This window comes from Bombina bombina, chromosome 12 (assembly GCF_027579735.1).
Source record: "Bombina bombina isolate aBomBom1 chromosome 12, aBomBom1.pri, whole genome shotgun sequence".
In the NCBI taxonomy this organism is placed as follows: Eukaryota; Metazoa; Chordata; class Amphibia; order Anura; family Bombinatoridae; genus Bombina; species Bombina bombina.
Genome location: NC_069510.1, coordinates 13,372,584 through 13,396,571, shown reverse-complemented (window position 1 = coordinate 13,396,571; position 23,988 = coordinate 13,372,584). Strand labels below are relative to the sequence as shown.

Here is a 23,988-nt window from a genome sequence, read left to right as displayed (position 1 = left end):
TCCTTTTTCCAATCCTTCTTGAAGGAAGGATAGAATCTTAGGAATCTTAACCTTGTCCCAAGGGAATCCTTTAGATTCACACCAACAGATATATTTTTTCCAAATTTTGTGGTAAATCTTTCTAGTTACAGGCTTTCTGGCCTGAACAAGAGTATCGATAACAGAATCTGAGAACCCTTGCTTCGATAAGATCAAGCGTTCAATCTCCAAGCAGTCAGCTGGAGTGAAACCAGGTTCGGATGTTCGAACGGACCCTGAACAAGAAGGTCTCGTCTCAAAGGTAGCTTCCAAGGTGGAGCCGATGACATATTCACCAGATCTGCATACCAAGTCCTGCGTGGCCACGCAGGAGCTATCAAGATCACCGACGCCCTCTCCTGATTGATCCTGGCTACCAGCCTGGGGATGAGAGGAAACGGCGGGAACACATAAGCTAGTTTGAAGGTCCAAGGTGCTACTAGTGCATCCACTAGAGCCGCCTTGGGATCCCTGGATCTGGACCCGTAGCAAGGAACTTTGAAGTTCTGACGAGAGGCCATCAGATCCATGTCTGGAATGCCCCACAGCTGAGTGACTTGGGCAAAGATTTCCGGATGGAGTTCCCACTCCCCCGGATGCAATGTCTGACGACTCAGAAAATCCGCTTCCCAATTTTCCACTCCTGGGATGTGGATAGCGGACAGGTGGCAGGAGTGAGACTCCGCCCATAGAATGATTTTGGTCACTTCTTCCATCGCTAGGGAACTCCTTGTTCCCCCCTGATGGTTGATGTACGCAACTGTTGTCATGTTGTCTGATTGAAACCGTATGAACTTGGCCCTCGCTAGCTGAGGCCAAGCCTTGAGAGCATTGAATATCGCTCTCAGTTCCAGAATATTTATCGGTAGAAGAGATTCTTCCCGAGACCAAAGACCCTGAGCTTTCAGGGATCCCCAGACCGCGCCCCAGCCCATCAGACTGGCGTCGGTCGTGACAATGACCCACTCTGGTCTGCGGAATGTCATCCCTTGTGACAGGTTGTCCAGGGACAGCCACCAACGGAGTGAGTCTCTGGTCCTCTGATTTACTTGTATCTTCGGAGACAAGTCTGTATAATCCCCATTCCACTGACTGAGCATGCACAGTTGTAATGGTCTTAGATGAATGCGCGCAAAAGGAACTATGTCCATTGCCGCTACCATCAACCCGATCACTTCCATGCACTGAGCTATGGAAGGAAGAGGAACGGAATGAAGTATCCGACAAGAGTCTAGAAGCTTTGTTTTTCTGGCCTCTGTCAGAAATATCCTCATTTCTAAGGAGCCTATTATTGTTCCCAAGAAGGGAACCCTTGTTGACGGAGATAGAGAACTCTTTTCCACGTTCACTTTCCATCCGTGAGATCTGAGAAAGGCCAGGACTATGTCCGTGTGAGCCTTTGCTTGAGGAAGGGACGACGCTTGAATCAGAATGTCGTCCAAGTAAGGTACTACAGCAATGCCCCTTGGTCTTAGCACAGCTAGAAGGGACCCTAGTACCTTTGTGAAAATCCTTGGAGCAGTGGCTAATCCGAAAGGAAGCGCCACAAACTGGTAATGCTTGTCCAGGAATGCGAACCTTAGGAACCGATGATGTTCCTTGTGGATAGGAATATGTAGATACGCATCCTTTAAATCCACCGTGGTCATGAATTGACCTTCCTGGATGGAAGGAAGAATAGTTTGAATGGTTTCCATCTTGAACGATGGAACCTTGAGAAACTTGTTTAAGATCTTGAGATCTAAGATTGGTCTGAACGTTCCCTCTTTTTTGGGAACTATGAACAGATTGGAGTAGAACCCCATCCCTTGTTCTCTTAATGGAACAGGATGAATCACTCCCATTTTTAACAGGTCTTCTACACAATGTAAGAATGCCTGTCTTTTTATGTGGTCTGAAGACAACTGAGACCTGTGGAACCTCCCCCTTGGGGGAAGCCCCTTGAATTCCAGAAGATAACCTTGGGAGACTATTTCTAGCGCCCAAGGATCCAGAACATCTCTTGCCCAAGCCTGAGCGAAGAGAGAGAGTCTGCCCCCCACCAGATCCGGTCCCGGATCGGGGGCCAACATTTCATGCTGTCTTGGTAGCAGTGGCAGGTTTCTTGGCCTGCTTTCCCTTGTTCCAGCCTTGCATTGGTCTCCAAGCTGGCTTGGCTTGAGAAGTATTACCCTCTTGCTTAGAGGACGTAGCACTTTGGGCTGGTCCGTTTCTACGAAAGGGACGAAAATTAGGTTTATTTTTTGCCTAGAAAGGCCGATCCTGAGGAAGGGCGTGGCCCTTACCCCCAGTGATATCAGAGATAATCTCTTTCAAGTCAGGGCCAAACAGCGTTTTCCCCTTGAAAGGAATGTTAAGTAGCTTGTTCTTGGAAGACGCATCAGCCGACCAAGATTTCAACCAAAGCGCTCTGCGCGCCACAATAGCAAACCCAGAATTCTTAGCCGCTAACCTAGCCAATTGCAAAGTGGCGTCTAGGGTAAAAGAATTAGCCAATTTGAGAGCATTGATTCTGTCCATAATCTCCTCATAAGGAGGAGAATCACTATCGACCGCCTTTATCAGCTCATCGAACCAGAAACATGCGGCTGTAGCGACAGGGACAACGCATGAAATTGGTTGTAGAAGGTAACCCTGCTGAACAAACATCTTTTTAAGCAAACCTTCTAATTTTTTATCCATAGGATCTTTGAAAGCACAACTATCCTCTATGGGTATAGTGGTGCGTTTGTTTAAAGTGGAAACCGCTCCCTCGACCTTGGGGACTGTCTGCCATAAGTCCTTTCTGGGGTCGACCATAGGAAACAATTTTTTAAATATGGGGGGAGGGACGAAAGGAATACCGGGCCTTTCCCATTCTTTATTAACAATGTCCGCCACCCGCTTGGGTATAGGAAAAGCTTCTGGGAGCCCCGGCACCTCTAGGAACTTGTCCATTTTACATAGTTTCTCTGGGATGACCAACTTGTCACAATCATCCAGAGTGGATAATACCTCCTTAAGCAGAATGCGGAGATGTTCCAACTTAAATTTAAATGTAATCACATCAGGTTCAGCTAGTTGAGAAATGTTCCCTGAATCAGTAATTTCTCCCTCAGACAAAACCTCCCTGGCCCCATCAGACTGGGTTAGGGGCCCTTCAGAAACATTATTATCAGCGTCGTCATGCTCTTCAGTATCTAAAACAGAGCAGCCGCGCTTACGCTGATAAGTGTTCATTTTGGCTAAAATGTTTTTGACAGAATTATCCATTACAGCCGTTAATTGTTGCATAGTAAGGAGTATTGGCGCGCTAGATGTACTAGGGGCCTCCTGAGTGGGCAAGACTCGTGTAGACGAAGGAGGGAATGATGCAGTACCATGCTTACTCCCCTCACTTGAGGAATCATCTTGGGCATCATTGTCATTGTCACATAAATCACATTTATTTAAATGAATAGGAATTCTGGCTTCCCCACAGTGAGCTGCTGTGCGGTGCACCTTACATGCCCACTCAAGGTACGAATCACCAGCCAATTTAACAGTGTCTCTGAACCGCCTCCGGTATGCCTCCGGTGTAACCGCATACCTGGAGAGCAGAGCCTCTTTTACAGTATTATAATCCCCGACTTCCTCATCTGGAATGGCCCGAAAAGCCTCACTGGCCCGGCCGGATAATTTTCCGGATAATATCGTGACCCAGTCCTCTGCGGGTACCTTGTGTAGTGCACATTGCCTCTCAAAATCTGCAAGGTACCCATCAATCTCTCCTTCTGTTTCCAGGAAGTTTTTAAAAGCTGCAAAATTTACTTTTCTCTTTTCCACTGGGTTTGCTGCAGCGCCGCTTTGGCGAAGTAGGTTGGCCTCCACAGCTGCTATGACCCGGTCGATAATTTCCGCAGATGGGTTGGGGCCATAATGTGCCAGTCTTATTTTAACCGCCCGATCAAAGCTTGCTTCTGCGGGGGTTCTGTCTGCTATGCTGGGCCCATTGGTTCCTTCTGTCCCTGGTACTCTTTCCATCTTAGTCAGTATTGTAATAATCCCCCTCTTCCTGAGGTTACTGGCTTGTGTAGTTGCTCTTCTGGGCGATAAGGATTCTCCCGTCGCTTGCCACCAATGTTACGGTACCAACTGTGTACCAAGGGTTAACCCCAGATGAACAATGTCCTGTATAGACAATCAGCAATTCACAACCCAGCCAGTTTCAGGTTTAAAACAGAATGACATTTATTAAAAGGCAGCACACAGATTTATACAGGTTTTTGACCCCCCCTCAGATGGGGGTTGAAAGAATGTTGTACATTAGATAAAAGGGAGAAGCGCCCTTGACATGATACAATAGAATTATATTACTTAAATACTTTACTTAGGCAGATAACAACTTAAACACATTTGGCTTGTCTTATCACCTAGCCTCTGTTCTCTGAGGGTGATTAAACAATGGCCTGTTTATTACTTAAATGTAATTATAGCACACAATAGCTGAGGCCAGAAAACCTGTCTTTATAAATTAGATTCTTAAAGCTAAACACAGTTAACTCTTTCAGTCCTGACAGAAGGGTCTGTCACACACAGTCTATCTGGTAGTTCAGACATGTTAAACAGGCATAAACTTGATAACAAAGTACAAAAAACGTTTTAAAATAAAACCGTTACTGTCACTTTAAATTTTAAACTGAACACACTTTATTACTGCAATTGCGAAAAAACATGAAGGAATTGTTCAAAATTCACCAAATTTTCACCACAGTGTCTTAAAGCCTTAAAAGTATTGCACACCAAATTTGGAAGCTTTAACCCTTAAAATAACGGAACCGGAGCCGTTTTGAACTTTAACCCCTTTACAGTCCCTGGTATCTGCTTTGCTGAGACCCAACCAAGCCCAAAGGGGAATACGATACCAAATGACGCCTTCAGAAAGTCTTTTCTAAGTATCAGAGCTCCTCTCACATGCGACTGCATGCCATGCCTCTCAAAAACAAGTGCGCAACACCGGCGCGAAAATGAGGCTCTGCCTATGCTTTGGGAAAGCCCCTAAAGAATAAGGTGTCTAAAACAGTGCCTGCCGATATTATTATATCAAAATACCCAAATAAAATGATTCCTCAAGGCTAAATATGTGGTAATAATGAATCGATTTAGCCCAGAAAAAGTCTACAGTCTTAATAAGCCCTTGTGAAGCCCTTATTTACGATCGTAATAAACATGGCTTACCGGATCCCATAGGGAAAATGACAGCTTCCAGCATTACATCGTCTTGTTAGAATGTGTCATACCTCAAGCAGCAAGAGACTGCTCACTGTTCCCCCAACTGAAGTTAATTGCTCTCAACAGTCCTGTGTGGAACAGCCATGGATTTTAGTGACGGTTGCTAAAATCATTTTCCTCATACAAACAGAAATCTTCATCTCTTTTCTGTTTCTGAGTAAATAGTACATACCAGCACTATTTCAAAATAACAAACTCTTGATTGAATAATAAAAACTACAGTTAAACACTAAAAAACTCTAAGCCATCTCCGTGGAGATGTTGCCTGTACAACGGCAAAGAGAATGACTGGGGTAGGCGGAGCCTAGGAGGGATCATGTGACCAGCTTTGCTGGGCTCTTTGCCATTTCCTGTTGGGGAAGAGAATATCCCACAAGTAAGGATGACGCCGTAGACCGGACACACCTATGTTGGAGAAAATTTATTTTTCTGGTTGTGGATTTAATTTTTTCAGCGGAAATGGCTGTTTTTATTTTATCCCTCCCTCTCTAGTGACTCTTGTGTGGTGTTCCACATCTTGGGTATTGCTATCCCATACGTCACTAGCTCATGGACTCTTGCCAATTACATGAAAGAAAACATAATTTATGTAAGAATTTACCTGATAAATTAATTTCTTTCATATTGGCAACAGTCCATGAGGCCCACCCTTTTTATGGTGGTTATGATTTTTTTGTATAAAGCACAATTATTTCCAAATTCCTTTAGTGATGCTTTTTACTCCTTTCTTTTTCACCCCACTACTTGGCTATTCGTTTAACTGAATTGTGGGTGTGGTGAGGGGTGTATTTATAGGCATTTTGAGGTTTGGGAAACTTTGCCCCTCCTGGTAGGATTGTATATCCCATACGTCACTAGCTCATGGACTCTTGCCAATATGAAATAAATGAATTTATCAGGTAAGTTCTTACATAAATTATGTTTTTTTCTTTAGCAAGACACTTGGCAGAGGTTAGTGAAGTTAGTGAGGATCAGCAAACTTGTGGTTTTAGAGTTACCCTGTGCACTGTCAGATGTCTTCAGCATGTAACCTCATAACCAAGTCTTCCAGAGGCTTACAACAAACCCTTGTGCACTCACTGTGTCTCACAACAAACCCTTGTGCACTCACTGTGTCTCACAACAAACACTTGTGCACTCACTGTGTCTCACAACAAACCCTTGTGCACTCACTGTGTCTCACAACAAACCCTTGTGCACTCACTGTGTCTCACAACAAACCCTCATGCACTCACTGTGTCTCACAACAAACCCTTGTGCACTCACTGTGTCTCACAACAAACCCTTGTGCACTCACTGTGTCTCACAACAAACCCTTGTGTACTCACTGTGTCTCACAACAAACCCTTGTGTACTCACTGTGTCTCACAACAAACACTTGTGCACTCACTGTGTCTCACAACAAACCCTTGTGCACTCACTGTGTCTCACAACAAACCCTCATGCACTCACTGTGTCTCACAACAAACCCTTGTGCACTCACTGTGTCTCACAACAAACCCTTGTGCACTCACTGTGTCTCACAACAAACCCTTGTGTACTCACTGTGTCTCACAACAAACCCTTGTGTACTCACTGTGTCTCACAACAAACACTTGTGCACTCACTGTGTCTCACAACAAACCCTTGTGCACTCACTGTGTCTCACAACAAACCCTTGTGCACTCACTGTGTCTCACAACAAACCCTCATGCACTCACTGTGTCTCACAACAAACCCTCATGCACTCACTGTGTCTCACAACAAACACTTGTGCACTCACTGTGTCTCACAACAAACACTTGTGCACTCACTGTGTCTCACAACAAACCCTTGTGCACTCACTGTGTCTCACAACAAACCCTTGTGCACTCACTGTCTCACAACAAACCCTTGTGCACTCACTGTGTCTCACAACAAACCCTTGTGCACTCACTGTGTCTCACAACAAACCCTTGGGCACTCACTGTGTCTCACAACAAACCCTCGTGCACTCACTGTCTCACAACAAACCCTTGTGCACTCACTGTGTCTCACAACAAACCCTTGTGCACTCACTGTGTCTCACAACAAACCCTTGTGCACTCACTGTGTCTCACAACAAACACTTGTGCACTCACTGTGTCTCACAACAAACACTTGTGCACTCACTGTGTCTCACAAAAAACCCTTGTGCACTCACTGTGTCTCAAAACAAACCCTTGTGCACTCACTGTGTCTCACAACAAACCCTTGTGCACTCACTGTCTCACAACAAACCCTTGTGCACTCACTGTGTCTCACAACAAACCCTTGTGCACTCACTGTGTCTCACAACAAACCCTTGTGCACTCACTGTGTCTCACAACAAACCCTCGTGCACTCACTGTCTCACAACAAACCCTTGTGCACTCACTGTGTCTCACAACAAACCCTTGTGCACTCACTGTGTCTCACAACAAACCCTTGTGCACTCACTGTCTCACACAACAAACCCTTGTGCACTCACTGTGTCTCACAACAAACCCTCATGCACTCACTGTGTCTCACAACAAACCCTTGTGCACTCACTGTCTCACAACAAACCCTTGTGCACTCACTGTGTCTCACAACAAACCCTTGTGCACTCACTGTGTCTCACAACAAACCCTTGTGCACTCACTGTGTCTCACAACAAACCCTTGTGCACTCACTGTGTCTCACAACAAACCCTCGTGCACTCACTGTGTCTCACAACAAACCCTCATGCACTCACTGTGTCTCACAACAAACCCTTGTGCACTCACTGTGTCTCACAACAAACCCTTGTGCACTCACTGTGTCTCACAACAAACCCTCATGCACTCACTGTGTCTCACAACAAACACTTGTGCACTCACTGTGTCTCACAACAAACACTTGTGCACTCACTGTGTCTCACAACAAACCCTTGTGCACTCACTGTGTCTTACAACAAACCCTTGTGCACTCACTGTGTCTTACAACAAACCCTTGTGCACTCACTGTGTCTCACAACAAACCCTTGTGCACTCACTGTGTCTCACAACAAACCCTCATGCACTCACTGTGTCTCACAACAAACACTTGTGCACTCACTGTGTCTCACAACAAACACTTGTGCACTCACTGTGTCTCACAACAAACCCTTGTGCACTCACTGTGTCTCACAACAAACACTTGTGCACTCACTGTGTCTCACAACAAACACTTGTGCACTCACTGTGTCTCACAACAAACCCTTGTGCACTCACTGTGTCTCAAAACAAACCCTTGTGCACTCACTGTCTCACAACAAACCCTTGTGCACTCACTGTGTCTCACAACAAACCCTTGTGCACTCACTGTGTCTCACAACAAACCCTTGTGCACTCACTGTGTCTCACAACAAACCCTCGTGCACTCACTGTCTCACAACAAACCCTTGTGCACTCACTGTGTCTCACAACAAACCCTTGTGCACTCACTGTGTCTCACAACAAACCCTTGTGCACTCACTGTGTCTCACAACAAACCCTTGTGCACTCACTGTGTCTCACAACAAACCCTTGTGCACTCACTGTGTCTCACAACAAACCCTCATGCACTCACTGTGTCTCACAACAAACCCTTGTGCACTCACTGTCTCACAACAAACCCTTGTGCACTCACTGTGTCTCACAACAAACCCTTGTGCACTCACTGTGTCTCACAACAAACCCTTGTGCACTCACTGTGTCTCACAACAAACCCTCGTGCACTCACTGTCTCACAACAAACCCTCATGCACTCACTGTGTCTCACAACAAACCCTTGTGCACTCACTGTGTCTCACAACAAACCCTCATGCACTCACTGTGTCTCACAACAAACACTTGTGCACTCACTGTGTCTCACAACAAACACTTGTGCACTCACTGTGTCTCACAACAAACCCTTGTGCACTCACTGTGTCTCACAACAAACCCTTGTGCACTCACTGTGTCTCACAACAAACCCTCGTGCACTCACTGTCTCACAACAAACCCTCATGCACTCACTGTGTCTCACAACAAACCCTCATGCACTCACTGTGTCTCACAACAAACCCTCATGCACTCACTGTGTCTCACAACAAACACTTGTGCACTCACTGTGTCTCACAACAAACACTTGTGCACTCACTGTGTCTCACAACAAACCCTTGTGCACTCACTGTGTCTCACAACAAACCCTCATGCACTCACTGTGTCTCACAACAAACACTTGTGCACTCACTGTGTCTCACAACAAACCCTTGTGCACTCACTGTGTCTCACAACAAACCCTTGTGCACTCACTGTGTCTCACAACAAACACTTGTGCACTCACTGTGTCTCACAACAAACACTTGTGCACTCACTGTGTCTCACAACAAACCCTTGTGCACTCACTGTGTCTCACAACAAACCCTCGTGCACTCACTGTGTCTCACAACAAACCCTTGTGCACTCACTGTGTCTCACAACAAACCCTTGTGCACTCACTGTGTCTCACAACAAACCCTTGTGCACTCACTGTGTCTCACAACAAACCCTCATGCACTCACTGTGTCTCACAACAAACCCTCATGCACTCACTGTGTCTCACAAAAAACCCTCATGCACTCACTGTGTCTCACAAAAAACACTTGTGCACTCACTGTGTCTCACAACAAACCCTTGTGCACTCACTGTGTCTCACAACAAACCCTCGTGCACTCACTGTGTCTCACAACAAACCCTTGTGCACTCACTGTGTCTCACAACAAACCCTTGTGCACTCACTGTGTCTCACAACAAACCCTTGTGCACTCACTGTGTCTCACAACAAACCCTCGTGCACTCACTGTCTCACAACAAACCCTTGTGCACTCACTGTGTCTCACAACAAACCCTTGTGCACTCACTGTCTCACAACAAACCCTCATGCACTCACTGTGTCTCACAACAAACCCTCGTGCACTCACTGTGTCTCACAACAAACACTTGTGCACTCACTGTGTCTCACAACAAACCCTTATGCACTCACTGTGTCTCACAACAAACCCTCGTGCACTCACTGTGTCTCACAACAAACCCTCGTGCACTCACTGTGTCTCACAACAAACCCTCGTGCACTCACTGTGTCTCACAACAAACCCTCGTGCACTCACTGTCTCACAACAAACCCTCATGCACTTACTGTGTCTCACAACAACCCCTTGTGCACTCACTGTGTCTCACAACAACCCCTTGTGCACTCACTGTGTCTCACAACAAACCCTTGTGCACTCACTGTGTCTCACAACAAACCCTCGTGCACTCACTGTGTCTCACAACAACCCCTTGTGCACTCACTGTGTCTCACAACAAACCCTCATGCACTCACTGTGTCTCACAACAAACCCTTGTGCACTCACTGTGTCTCACAACAAACCCTTGTGCACTTACTGTGTCTCACAACAAACACTTGTGCACTCACTGTGTCTCACAACAAACCCTTGTGCACTCACTGTGTCTCACAACAAACCCTCATGCACTCACTGTGTCTCACAACAAACACTTGTGCACTCACTGTGTCTCACAACAAACACTTGTGCACTCACTGTGTCTCACAACAAACCCTTGTGCACTCACTGTGTCTCACAACAAACCCTTGTGCACTCACTGTCTCACAACAAACCCTTGTGCACTCACTGTGTCTCACAACAAACCCTTGTGCACTCACTGTGTCTCACAACAAACCCTTGTGCACTCACTGTGTCTCACAACAAACCCTCATGCACTCACTGTGTCTCACAACAAACCCTCATGCACTCACTGTGTCTCACAACAAACCCTTGTGCACTCACTGTGTCTCACAACGAACCCTCGTGCACTCACTGTGTCTCACAACGAACCCTCGTGCACTCACTGTGTCTCACAGCAAACCCTTGTGCACTCACTGTCTCACCACAAACCCTTGTGCACTCACTGTGTCTCACAACAAACCCTTGTGCACTCACTGTGTCTCACAACAAACCCTTGTGCACTCACTGTCTCACAACAAACCCTCATGCACTCACTGTGTCTCACAACAAACCCTTGTGCACTCACTGTGTCTCACAACAAACCCTTGTGCACTCACTGTGTCTCACAACAAACCCTCGTGCACTCACTGTGTCTCACAACAAACCCTTGTGCACTCACTGTGTCTCACAACAAACCCTCGTGCACTCACTGTCTCACAACAAACCCTCGTACACTCACTGTCTCACAACAAACCCTCGTGCACTCACTGTGTCTCACAACAAACCCTCGTGCACTCACTGTGTCTCACAACAAACCCTTGTGCACTCACTGTGTCTCACAACAAACACTTGTGCACTCACTGTGTCTCACAACAAACACTTGTGCACTCACTGTGTCTCACAACAAACACTTGTGCACTCACTGTGTCTCACAACAAACCCTCGTGCACTCACTGTGTCTCACAACAAACCCTCATGCACTCACTGTGTCTCACAACAAACCCTTGTGCACTCACTGTGTCTCACAACAAACCCTCGTGCACTCACTGTGTCTCACAACAAACCCTCATGCACTCACTGTGTCTCACAACAAACCCTTGTGCACTCACTGTGTCTCACAACAAACCCTCATGCACTTACTGTGTCTCACAACAAACCCTTGTGCACTCACTGTGTCTCACAACAAACCCTTGTGCACTCACTGTGTCTCACAACAAACCCTTGTGCACTTACTGTGTCTCACAACAAACCCTCGTGTACTCACTGTCTCACAACAAACCCTTGTGCACTCACTGTGTCTCACAACAAACACTTGTGCACTCACTGTGTCTCACAACAAACCCTTGTGCACTCACTGTCTCACAACAAACCCTTGTGCACTCACTGTCTCACAACAAACCCTTGTGCACTCACTGTGTCTCACAACAAACCCTCGTGTACTCACTGTCTCACAACAAACCCTTGTGCACTCACTGTGTCTCAGAACAAACACTTGTGCACTCACTGTGTCTCACAACAAACCCTTGTGCACTCACTGTCTCACAACAAACCCTTGTGCACTCACTGTGTCTCACAACAAACCCTTGTGCACTCACTGTGTCTCACAACAACCCCTCGTGCACTCACTGTCTCACAACAAACCCTCGTGCACTCACTGTGTCTCACAACAAACCCTCGTGCACTCACTGTGTCTCACAACAAACCCTCGTGCACTCACTGTGTCTTACAACAAACCCTTGTGCACTCACTGTGTCTCACAACAAACCCTTGTGCACTCACTGTGTCTCACAACAACCCCTTGTGCACTCACTGTGTCTCACAACAACCCCTTGTGCACTCACTGTGTCTCACAACAAACCCTCGTGCACTCACTGTGTCTCACAACAAACCCTCGTGCACTCACTGTGTCTTACAACAAACCCTTGTGCACTCACTGTGTCTCACAACAAACCCTCGTACACTCACTGTGTCTCACAACAAACCCTTGTACACTCACTGTGTCTCACAACAAACCCTTGTGCACTCACTGTGTCTCACAACAAACACTTGTGCACTCACTGTGTCTCACAACAAACACTTGTGCACTCACTGTGTCTCACAACAAACCCTTGTGCACTCACTGTGTCTCACAACAAACCCTTGTGCACTCACTGTGTCTCATAACAAACCCTCGTGCACTCACTGTGTCTCACAACAAACCCTCGTGCACTCACTGTGTCTCACAATAAACCCTCGTGCACTCACTGTGTCTCACAACAAACCCTCATGCACTCACTGTGTCTCACAACAAACCCTCATGCACTTACTGTGTCTCACAACAAACCCTTGTGCACTCACTGTGTCTCACAACAAACCCTTGTGCACTCACTGTGTCTCACAACAAACCCTCATGCACTCACTGTGTCTCACAACAAACCCTCATGCACTCACTGTGTCTCACAACAAACCCTCATGCACTCACTGTGTCTCACAACAAACCCTCATGCACTCACTGTGTCTCACAACAAACCCTCATGCACTCACTGTGTCTCACAACAAACCCTCATGCACTCACTGTGTCTCACAACAAACCCTTGTGCACTCACTGTGTCTCACAACAAACCCTCGTGCACTCACTGTGTCTCACAATAAACCCTCGTGCACTCACTGTGTCTCACAACAAACCCTCATGCACTCACTGTGTCTCACAACAAACCCTCATGCACTTACTGTGTCTCACAACAAACCCTTGTGCACTCACTGTGTCTCACAACAAACCCTTGTGCACTCACTGTGTCTCACAACAAACCCTCATGCACTCACTGTGTCTCACAACAAACCCTCATGCACTCACTGTGTCTCACAACAAACCCTCATGCACTCACTGTGTCTCACAACAAACCCTCATGCACTCACTGTGTCTCACAACAAACCCTCATGCACTCACTGTGTCTCACAACAAACCCTCATGCACTCACTGTGTCTCACAACAAACCCTTGTGCACTCACTGTGTCTCACAACAAACCCTCGTGCACTCACTGTGTCTCACAACAAACCCTTGTGCACTCACTGTGTCTCACAACAAACCCTTGTGCACTCACTGTCTCACAACAAACCCTTGTGCACTTACTGTGTCTCACAACAAACCCTCATGCACTCACTGTGTCTCACAACAAACCCTTGTGCACTCACTGTGTCTCACAACAAACCCTCGTGCACTCACTGTGTCTCACAACAAACCCTCATGCACTCACTGTGTCTCACAACAAACCCTCATGCACCCACTGTGTCTCACAACAAACCCTCATGCACTCACTGTGTCTCACAACAAACCCTCATGCACTCACTGTGTCTCACAACAAACACTTGTGCACTCACTGTGTCTCACAACAAACCCTCATGCACTTACTGTGTCTCACAACAAACCCTTGTGCACTCACTGTGTCTCACAACAAACCCTTGTGCACTCACTGTCTCACAACAAACCCTTGTGCACTCACTGTGTCTCACAACAAACCCTCATGCACTCACTGTGTCTCACAACAAACCCTCATGCACTCACTGTGTCTCACAACAACCCCTCATGCACTCACTGTGTCTCACAACAAACCCTCGTGCACTCACTGTGTCTCACAACAAACCCTCGTGCACTCACTGTCTCACAACAAACCCTTGTGCACTCACTGTCTCACAACAAACCCTTGTGCACTCACTGTGTCTCACAACAAACCCTTGTGCACTCACTGTGTCTCACAACAAACCCTTGTGCACTCACTGTCTCACAACAAACCCTTGTGCACTCACTGTGTCTCACAACAAACCCTTGTGCACTCACTGTGTCTCACAACAACCCCTTGTGCACTCACTGTCTCACAACAAACCCTTGTGCACTCACTGTGTCTCACAACAAACCCTCATGCACTCACTGTGTCTCACAACAAACCCTCATGCACTCACTGTGTCTCACAACAAACCCTCATGCACTCACTGTGTCTCACAACAAACACTTGTGCACTCACTGTGTCTCACAACAAACCCTTGTGCACTCACTGTGTCTCACAACAAACCCTCGTGCACTCACTGTGTCTCACAACAAACCCTTGTGCACTCACTGTGTCTCACAACAACCCCTTGTGCACTCACTGTGTCTCACAACAAACCCTTGTGCACTCACTGTGTCTCACAACAAACCCTTGTGCACTCACTGTGTCTCACAACAAACCCTTGTGCACTCACTGTCTCACAACAAACCCTTGTGCACTCACTGTCTCACAACAAACCCTTGTGCACTCACTGTGTCTCACAACAAACCCTCGTGTACTCACTGTCTCACAACAAACCCTTGTGCACTCACTGTGTCTCAGAACAAACACTTGTGCACTCACTGTGTCTCACAACAAATCCTTGTGCACTCACTGTCTCACAACAAACCCTTGTGCACTCACTGTGTCTCACAACAAACCCTTGTGCACTCACTGTGTCTCACAACAACCCCTCGTGCACTCACTGTCTCACAACAAACCCTCGTGCACTCACTGTGTCTCACAACAAACCCTCGTGCACTCACTGTGTCTCACAACAAACCCTCGTGCACTCACTGTGTCTTACAACAAACCCTTGTGCACTCACTGTGTCTCACAACAAACCCTTGTGCACTCACTGTGTCTCACAACAACCCCTTGTGCACTCACTGTGTCTCACAACAACCCCTTGTGCACTCACTGTGTCTCACAACAAACCCTCGTGCACTCACTGTGTCTCACAACAAACCCTCGTGCACTCACTGTGTCTTACAACAAACCCTTGTGCACTCACTGTGTCTCACAACAAACCCTCGTACACTCACTGTGTCTCACAACAAACCCTTGTACACTCACTGTGTCTCACAACAAACCCTTGTGCACTCACTGTGTCTCACAACAAACACTTGTGCACTCACTGTGTCTCACAACAAACACTTGTGCACTCACTGTGTCTCACAACAAACCCTTGTGCACTCACTGTGTCTCACAACAAACCCTTGTGCACTCACTGTGTCTCATAACAAACCCTTGTGCACTCACTGTGTCTCACAATAAACCCTCGTGCACTCACTGTGTCTCACAATAAACCCTCGTGCACTCACTGTGTCTCACAACAAACCCTCATGCACTCACTGTGTCTCACAACAAACCCTCATGCACTTACTGTGTCTCACAACAAACCCTCATGCACTCACTGTGTCTCACAACAAACCCTCATGCACTCACTGTGTCTCACAACAAACCCTCATGCACTCACTGTGTCTCACAACAAACCCTCATGCACTCACTGTGTCTCACAACAAACCCTTGTGCACTCACTGTGTCTCACAACAAACCCTCGTGCACTCACTGTGTCTCACAATAAACCCTCGTGCACTCACTGTGTCTCACAACAAACCCTCATGCACTCACTGTGTCTCACAACAAACCCTCATGCACTTACTGTGTCTCACAACAAACCCTTGTGCACTCACTGTGTCTCACAACAAACCCTTGTGCACTCACTGTGTCTCACAACAAACCCTCATGCACTCACTGTGTCTCACAACAAACCCTCATGCACTCACTGTGTCTCACAACAAACCCTCATGCACTCACTGTGTCTCACAACAAACCCTCATGCACTCACTGTGTCTCACAACAAACCCTCATGCACTCACTGTGTCTCACAACAAACCCTTGTGCACTCACTGTGTCTCACAACAAACCCTCGTGCACTCACTGTGTCTCACAACAAACCCTTGTGCACTCACTGTGTCTCACAACAAACCCTTGTGCACTCACTGTCTCACAACAAACCCTTGTGCACTTACTGTGTCTCACAACAAACCCTCATGCACTCACTGTGTCTCACAACAAACCCTCGTGCACTCACTGTGTCTCACAACAAACCCTCGTGCACTCACTGTGTCTCACAACAAACCCTCATGCACTCACTGTGTCTCACAACAAACCCTCATGCACCCACTGTGTCTCACAACAAACCCTCATGCACTCACTGTGTCTCACAACAAACCCTCATGCACTCACTGTGTCTCACAACAAACACTTGTGCACTCACTGTGTCTCACAACAAACCCTCATGCACTTACTGTGTCTCACAACAAACCCTTGTGCACTCACTGTGTCTCACAACAAACCCTTGTGCACTCACTGTCTCACAACAAACCCTTGTGCACTCACTGTGTCTCACAACAAACCCTCATGCACTCACTGTGTCTCACAACAAACCCTCATGCACTCACTGTGTCTCACAACAACCCCTCATGCACTCACTGTGTCTCACAACAAACCCTCGTGCACTCACTGTGTCTCACAACAAACCCTCGTGCACTCACTGTCTCACAACAAACCCTTGTGCACTCACTGTCTCACAACAAACCCTTGTGCACTCACTGTGTCTCACAACAAACCCTTGTGCACTCACTGTGTCTCACAACAAACCCTTGTGCACTCACTGTCTCACAACAAACCCTTGTGCACTCACTGTGTCTCACAACAAACCCTTGTGCACTCACTGTGTCTCACAACAACCCCTTGTGCACTCACTGTCTCACAACAAACCCTTGTGCACTCACTGTGTCTCACAACAAACCCTCATGCACTCACTGTGTCTCACAACAAACCCTCATGCACTCACTGTGTCTCACAACAAACCCTCATGCACTCACTGTGTCTCACAACAAACACTTGTGCACTCACTGTGTCTCACAACAAACCCTTGTGCACTCACTGTGTCTCACAACAAACCCTTGTGCACTCACTGTGTCTCACAACAAACCCTTGTGCACTCACTGTGTCTCACAACAACCCCTTGTGCACTCACTGTGTCTCACAACAAACCCTTGTGCACTCACTGTGTCTCACAACAAACCCTCGTGCACTCACTGTGTCTCACAACAAACCCTTGTGCACTCATTGTGTCTCACAACAAACCCTCATGCACTTACTGTGTCTCACAACAACCCCTTGTGCACTCACTGTGTCTCACAACAAACCCTTGTGCACTCACTGTGTCTCACAACAAACCCTTGTGCACTCACTGTGTCTCACAACAAACCCTTGTGCACTCACTGTGTCTCACAACAAACCCTCGTGCACTCACTGTGTCTCACAACAAACCCTTGTGCACTCACTGTGTCTTACAACAAACCCTCATGCACTTACTGTGTCTCACAACAACCCCTTGTGCACTCACTGTGTCTCACAACAAACCCTCGTACACTCACTGTGTCTCACAACAAACCCTTGTGCACTCACTGTGTCTCACAACAAACCCTCGTGCACTCACTGTGTCTCACAACAAACCCTCGTGCACTCACTGTGTCTCACAACAAACCCTTGTGCACTCACTGTTTCTCACAACAAACACTTGTGCACTCACTGTGTCTCACAACAACCCCTTGTGCACTCACTGTGTCTCACAACAACCCCTTGTGCACTCACTGTGTCTCACAACAAACCCTCGTACACTCACTGTGTCTCACAACAAACCCTTGTGCACTCACTGTGTCTCACAACAAACCCTCGTGCACTCACTGTGTCTCACAACAAACCCTCGTGCACTCACTGTGTCTCACAACAAACCCTTGTGCACTCACTGTGTCTCACAACAAACACTTGTGCACTCACTGTGTCTCACAACAAACCCTTGTGCACTCACTGTGTCTCACAACAAACACTTGTGCACTCACTGTGTCTCACAACAAACACTTGTGCACTCACTGTGTCTCACAACAAACACTTGTGCACTCACTGTGTCTCACAACAAACCCTCGTGCACTCACTGTGTCTCACAACAAACCCTCATGCACTCACTGTGTCTCACAACAAACCCTTGTGCACTCACTGTGTCTCACAACAAACCCTTGTGCACTCACTGTATCTCACAACAAACACTTGTGCACTCACTGTGTCTCACAACAAACCCTCGTGCACTCACTGTGTCTCACAACAAACCTTTGTGCACTCACTGTGTCTCACAACAAACCCTTGTGCACTCACTGTGTCTCACAACAAACCCTTGTGCACTCACTGTGTCTCACAACAAACCCTCAAGGACTCACTGTCTCACAACAAACCCTTGTGCACTCACTGTGTCTCACAACAAACCCTCGTGCACTCACTGTCCCACAACAAACCCTCGTGCACTCACTGTGTCTCACAACAAACCCTCAAGGACTCACTGTCTCACAACAAACCCTTGTGCACTCACTGTGTCTCACAACAAACCCTCAAGGACTCACTGTCTCACAACAAACCCTTGTGCACTCACTGTGTCTCACAACAAACCCTTGTGCACTCACTGTGTCTCACAACAAACCCTCGTGCACTCACTGTCCCACAACAAACCCTCGTGCACTCACTGTCTCACAACAAACCCTTGTGCACTCACTGTATCTCACAACAAACACTTGTGCACTCACTGTGTCTCACAACAAACCCTCGTGCACTCACTGTGTCTCACAACAAACCTTTGTGCACTCACTGTGTCTCACAACAAACCCTTGTGCACTCACTGTGTCTCACAACAAACCCTTGTGCACTCACTGTGTCTCACAACAAACCCTCAAGGACTCACTGTCTCACAACAAACCCTTGTGCACTCACTGTGTCTCACAACAAACCCTCGTGCACTCACTGTCCCACAACAAACCCTCGTGCACTCACTGTGTCTCACAACAAACCCTCAAGGACTCACTGTCTCACAACAAACCCTTGTGCACTCACTGTGTCTCACAACAAACCCTCAAGGACTCACTGTCTCACAACAAACCCTCGTGCACTCACTGTGTCTCACAACAAACCCTTGTGCACTCACTGTGTCTCACAACAAACCCTCGTGCACTCACTGTCCCACAACAAACCCTCGTGCACTCACTGTGTCTCACAACAAACCCTTGTGCACTCACTGTCCCACAACAAACCCTCGTGCACTCACTGTGTCTCACAACAAACCCTCAAGGACTCACTGTATCTCACATCCTCTGCTCTAGGAGTTCTACAAAAAGAAGGAGAGGCGCAGTTTTGAGCGCTCTGAATTCCTCCATGAGAACTTTGAGGATTGCGCAGACATGCTGACGCTCAAACTCCAGTCCTATGAGACGCAGGCTCTAGAGTACCACAATGCGTGCTTGTTGGGTAAGCTAGGATAGGGATGATAACGCTTTTATCATACATTTATTTTTATAAAGGACACACTGAAGACTAACTAGTGACCTGGTCACAAAAAGCAAGCGTATTGCACACACGGAGCATAGTCCTGAACTTATGATACATTCTTATGCTCCCTTCAGTGTGCTCTAATTCTGATGCTATTTGTACTTTTTATTCACTTTATGTGTTTTGCACATTGTTTTCAGAAGGGGAAGAGGACAAACTACCAATGTGATTTTTATATGGTTTAGCAATCAGGTATTTCTTAAAGGGACACTGTAACCAAAATTCTTCTTTTGTGATTCAGATAGAGCATGAAATTTTAAGCAACTTTCTAATTTACTCCTATTATAAAATTGTCTTCATTCTCTTGGTATCTTTATTTGAAATGCAAGAATGTAAGTTTAGATGCCGGCCCATTTTTGGTGAACAACCTGGGTTGTCCTTGCTGATTGGTGGATAAATTCATCCACCAATAAAAAAAGTGCTGTCCAGAGTACTGAACCCCAAAAAAGCTTAGATGCCTTCTTTTTCAAATAAAGATAGCAAGAGAACGAAGAAAAATTGATAATAGGAGTGAATTTGCTTAAAATTGCATGCTCTTTCTGAATTACAAAAGAAAATGTTTGGGTTCAGTGTCCCTTTAAGCTGGCTGAGTTATTGTGCTCCGTGACTCACACCAAGTGCTGTATTCTCAGAGTTTCAGGAGCAGTTGGAGCAGTTTGAGAAGCTTGTGAGTCAGGTGCCAGCCCTGGTCATAGAGAGCCATCGGAAGCGACACCTGGACACCATGTTCAGCTCTGCGCAGCAGATACGACAAGCGTTCCTGATAAAGCAGCGCAGCTGGGACGTGACTAAGGTACTGCTCCAGTCCAGGACTTCTGGGTGATGCTACTGCACACTCATAGGATGTAATGAAATGCCTGTAAAATGGTGCCCAGCACACTGGCGCACGTGTCACTGTATCACATAAAGTCATCATCTCTCAGTAACAAATACATGACATGAGTTTTAAACTTACTTACATGTTATATTGTATGCCTGGTCCTTTCTCTGCCCACAGCTCTTTATTTAGGTTGATACGTTCGGTTTGCAGAGCCAGCTATGGCAGCATCATGATGTCTGTAGGGACCAAAAAATGCTTAGTGAGAAAGAGCATAAAGCAGTCTATATTACCTTACTTTAAGCATTAATGTACAATGTCGCTATCCCCGTGTTGTGTGTACGTGATAAAGCAACCCTTACTGTGCGCACACAGTCACACATGCGCAGACACACGTGCACACACACACGTGCGTACAGACATTGCCACTGAATTTCCTAGATTTTTTTATGGTAAAACAATGGATATGTGTTTTGTGTGGTCTGACATACTACACAAACGTTTTTTTACCAAGACCCAGTGCCATGATACCACATACTTTAGCAACCATAATTTTGTGCTTGGTCTGAAAATTTCTGAAATAACTTACAAGATAACTGCAATTTTTTATAACGTGGCTAAAATGTGTGCAACTTTATTCCTGATTGTAGTCAAACTTGAAAGTGTTGTAAAAGGTAATAACACACACACTCTCATACAGCGCAAACACCTCACATACACACTCTCATACAGCGCACACACCTCACACACACACTCTCATACAGCACACACACCTCACACACACACTCTCATACAGCACACACACCTCACACACACACTCTCATACAGCGCACACACCTCACACACACACTCTCATACAGCACACACACCTCACACACACACTCATACAGCACACACACCTCACACACACACTCTCATACAGCACACACACCTCACACACACACTCATACAGCACACACACCTCACACACACACTCTCATACAGCACACACACCTCACACACACACACTCTCATACAGCGCACACACCTCACACACACACACTCTCATACAGCGCACACACCTCACACACACACTCTCATACAGCACACACACCTCACACACACACACTCATACAGCACACACACCTCACACACACACTCTCATACAGCACACACACCTCACACACACACTCTCATACAGCACACACACCTCACACACACACTCTCATACAGCACACACACCTCACACACACACTCTCATACAGCGCACACACCTCACACACACACTCTCATACAGCGCACACACCTCACACACACACTATCATACAGCGCACACACACACTCTCATACAGCACACACACCTCACACACACACTCTCATACAGCGCACACACCTCACATACACACTCTCATACAGCGCACACACCTCACACACACACTCTCATACAGCACACACACCTCACACACACACTCTCATACAGCACACACACCTCACACACACACTCTCATACAGCACACACACCTCACACACACACTCTCATACAGCACACACACCTCACACACACACACTCTCATACAGCACACACACCTCACACACACACACTCATACAGCACACACACCTCACACACACACTCTCATACAGCACACACACCTCACACACACACTCTCATACAGCGCACACACCTCACACACACACTCTCATACAGCGCACACACCTCACACACACACTATCATACAGCGCACACACACACTCTCATACAGCACACACACCTCACACACACACTCTCATACAGCACACACACCTCACACACACACTCTCATACAGCGCACACACCTCACACACACACTCTCATACAGCGCACACACCTCACACACACACTATCATACAGCGCACACACACACTCTCATACAGCACACACACCTCACACACACACTCTCATACAGCGCACACACCTCACATACACACTCTCATACAGCGCACACACCTCACACACACACTCTCATACAGCACACACACCTCACACACACACTCTCATACAGCACACACACCTCACACACACACTCTCATACAGCACACACACCTCACACACACACTCTCATACAGCACACACACCTCACACACACACACTCTCATACAGCACACACACCTCACACACACACACTCATACAGCACACACACCTCACACACACACTCTCATACAGCACACACACCTCACACACACACTCTCATACAGCGCACACACCTCACACACACACTCTCATACAGCGCACACACCTCACACACACACTATCATACAGCGCACACACACACTCTCATACAGCACACACACCTCACACACACACTCTCATACAGCGCACACACCTCACATACACACTCTCATACAGCGCACACACCTCACACACACACTCTCATACAGCACACACACCTCACACACACACTCTCATACAGCACACACACCTCACACACACACTCTCATACAGCACACACACCTCACACACACACTCTCATACAGCACACACACCTCACACACACACTCTCATACAGCGCACACACCTCACACACACACTCTTATACAGCGTACACACCTCACACACACACTCTCATACAGCACACACACCTCACACACACACACTCATACAGCACACACACACTCAACACACACACTCTCATACAGCACACACACTCTCATACAGCGCACACACCTCACACACACACTCTCATACAGCACACACACCTCACACACACACTCTCTATACAGCGCACACACCTCACACACACACTCTCATACAGCACACACACCTCACACACACACTCTTATACAGCGTACACACCTCACACACACACTCTCATACAGCACACACACTCTCATACAGCGCAAACACCTCACACACACACTCTCATACAGCACACACACCTCACACACACACTCTCATACAGCGCACACACCTCACACACACACTCTCATACAGCACACACACCTCACACACACACTCTCATACAGCACACACACACACTCTCATACAGCGCACACACCTCACACACACACTCTCATACAGCACACACACCTCACACACACACTCTCATACAGCACACACACCTCACACACACACTCTCATACAGCACACACACCTCACACACACACTCTCATACAGCTCACACACCTCACACACACACTCTCATACAGCACACACTCACACTCTCATACAGCACACACACCTCACACACACACTCTCATACAGCACACACACCTCACACACACACTCTTACACTTATACA

The 23,988-nt window shown here is 47.1% G+C and overlaps 1 protein-coding gene and 1 long non-coding RNA gene across 2 annotated transcripts in view; one reads left to right on the top strand and one right to left on the bottom strand.

Moving 5' to 3' along the window:
• Positions 1 to 23,988, bottom strand: part of LOC128642758 (uncharacterized) — a 341,511-nt gene that overhangs the window by 121,729 nt on the left and 195,794 nt on the right. The window contains exon 2 of the long non-coding RNA XR_008399702.1: positions 20,875 to 20,971. This is a non-coding gene — a long non-coding RNA (uncharacterized LOC128642758). The remainder of the gene's footprint in view (positions 1 to 20,874; positions 20,972 to 23,988) is intronic.
• Positions 1 to 23,988, top strand: part of CCDC180 (coiled-coil domain containing 180) — a 289,632-nt gene that overhangs the window by 156,914 nt on the left and 108,730 nt on the right. The window contains exons 32-33 of the mRNA XM_053695554.1: positions 19,690 to 19,834; positions 20,548 to 20,708. Of these exons, the coding sequence (XP_053551529.1) occupies positions 19,690 to 19,834; positions 20,548 to 20,708 (306 nt within the window). The remainder of the gene's footprint in view (positions 1 to 19,689; positions 19,835 to 20,547; positions 20,709 to 23,988) is intronic.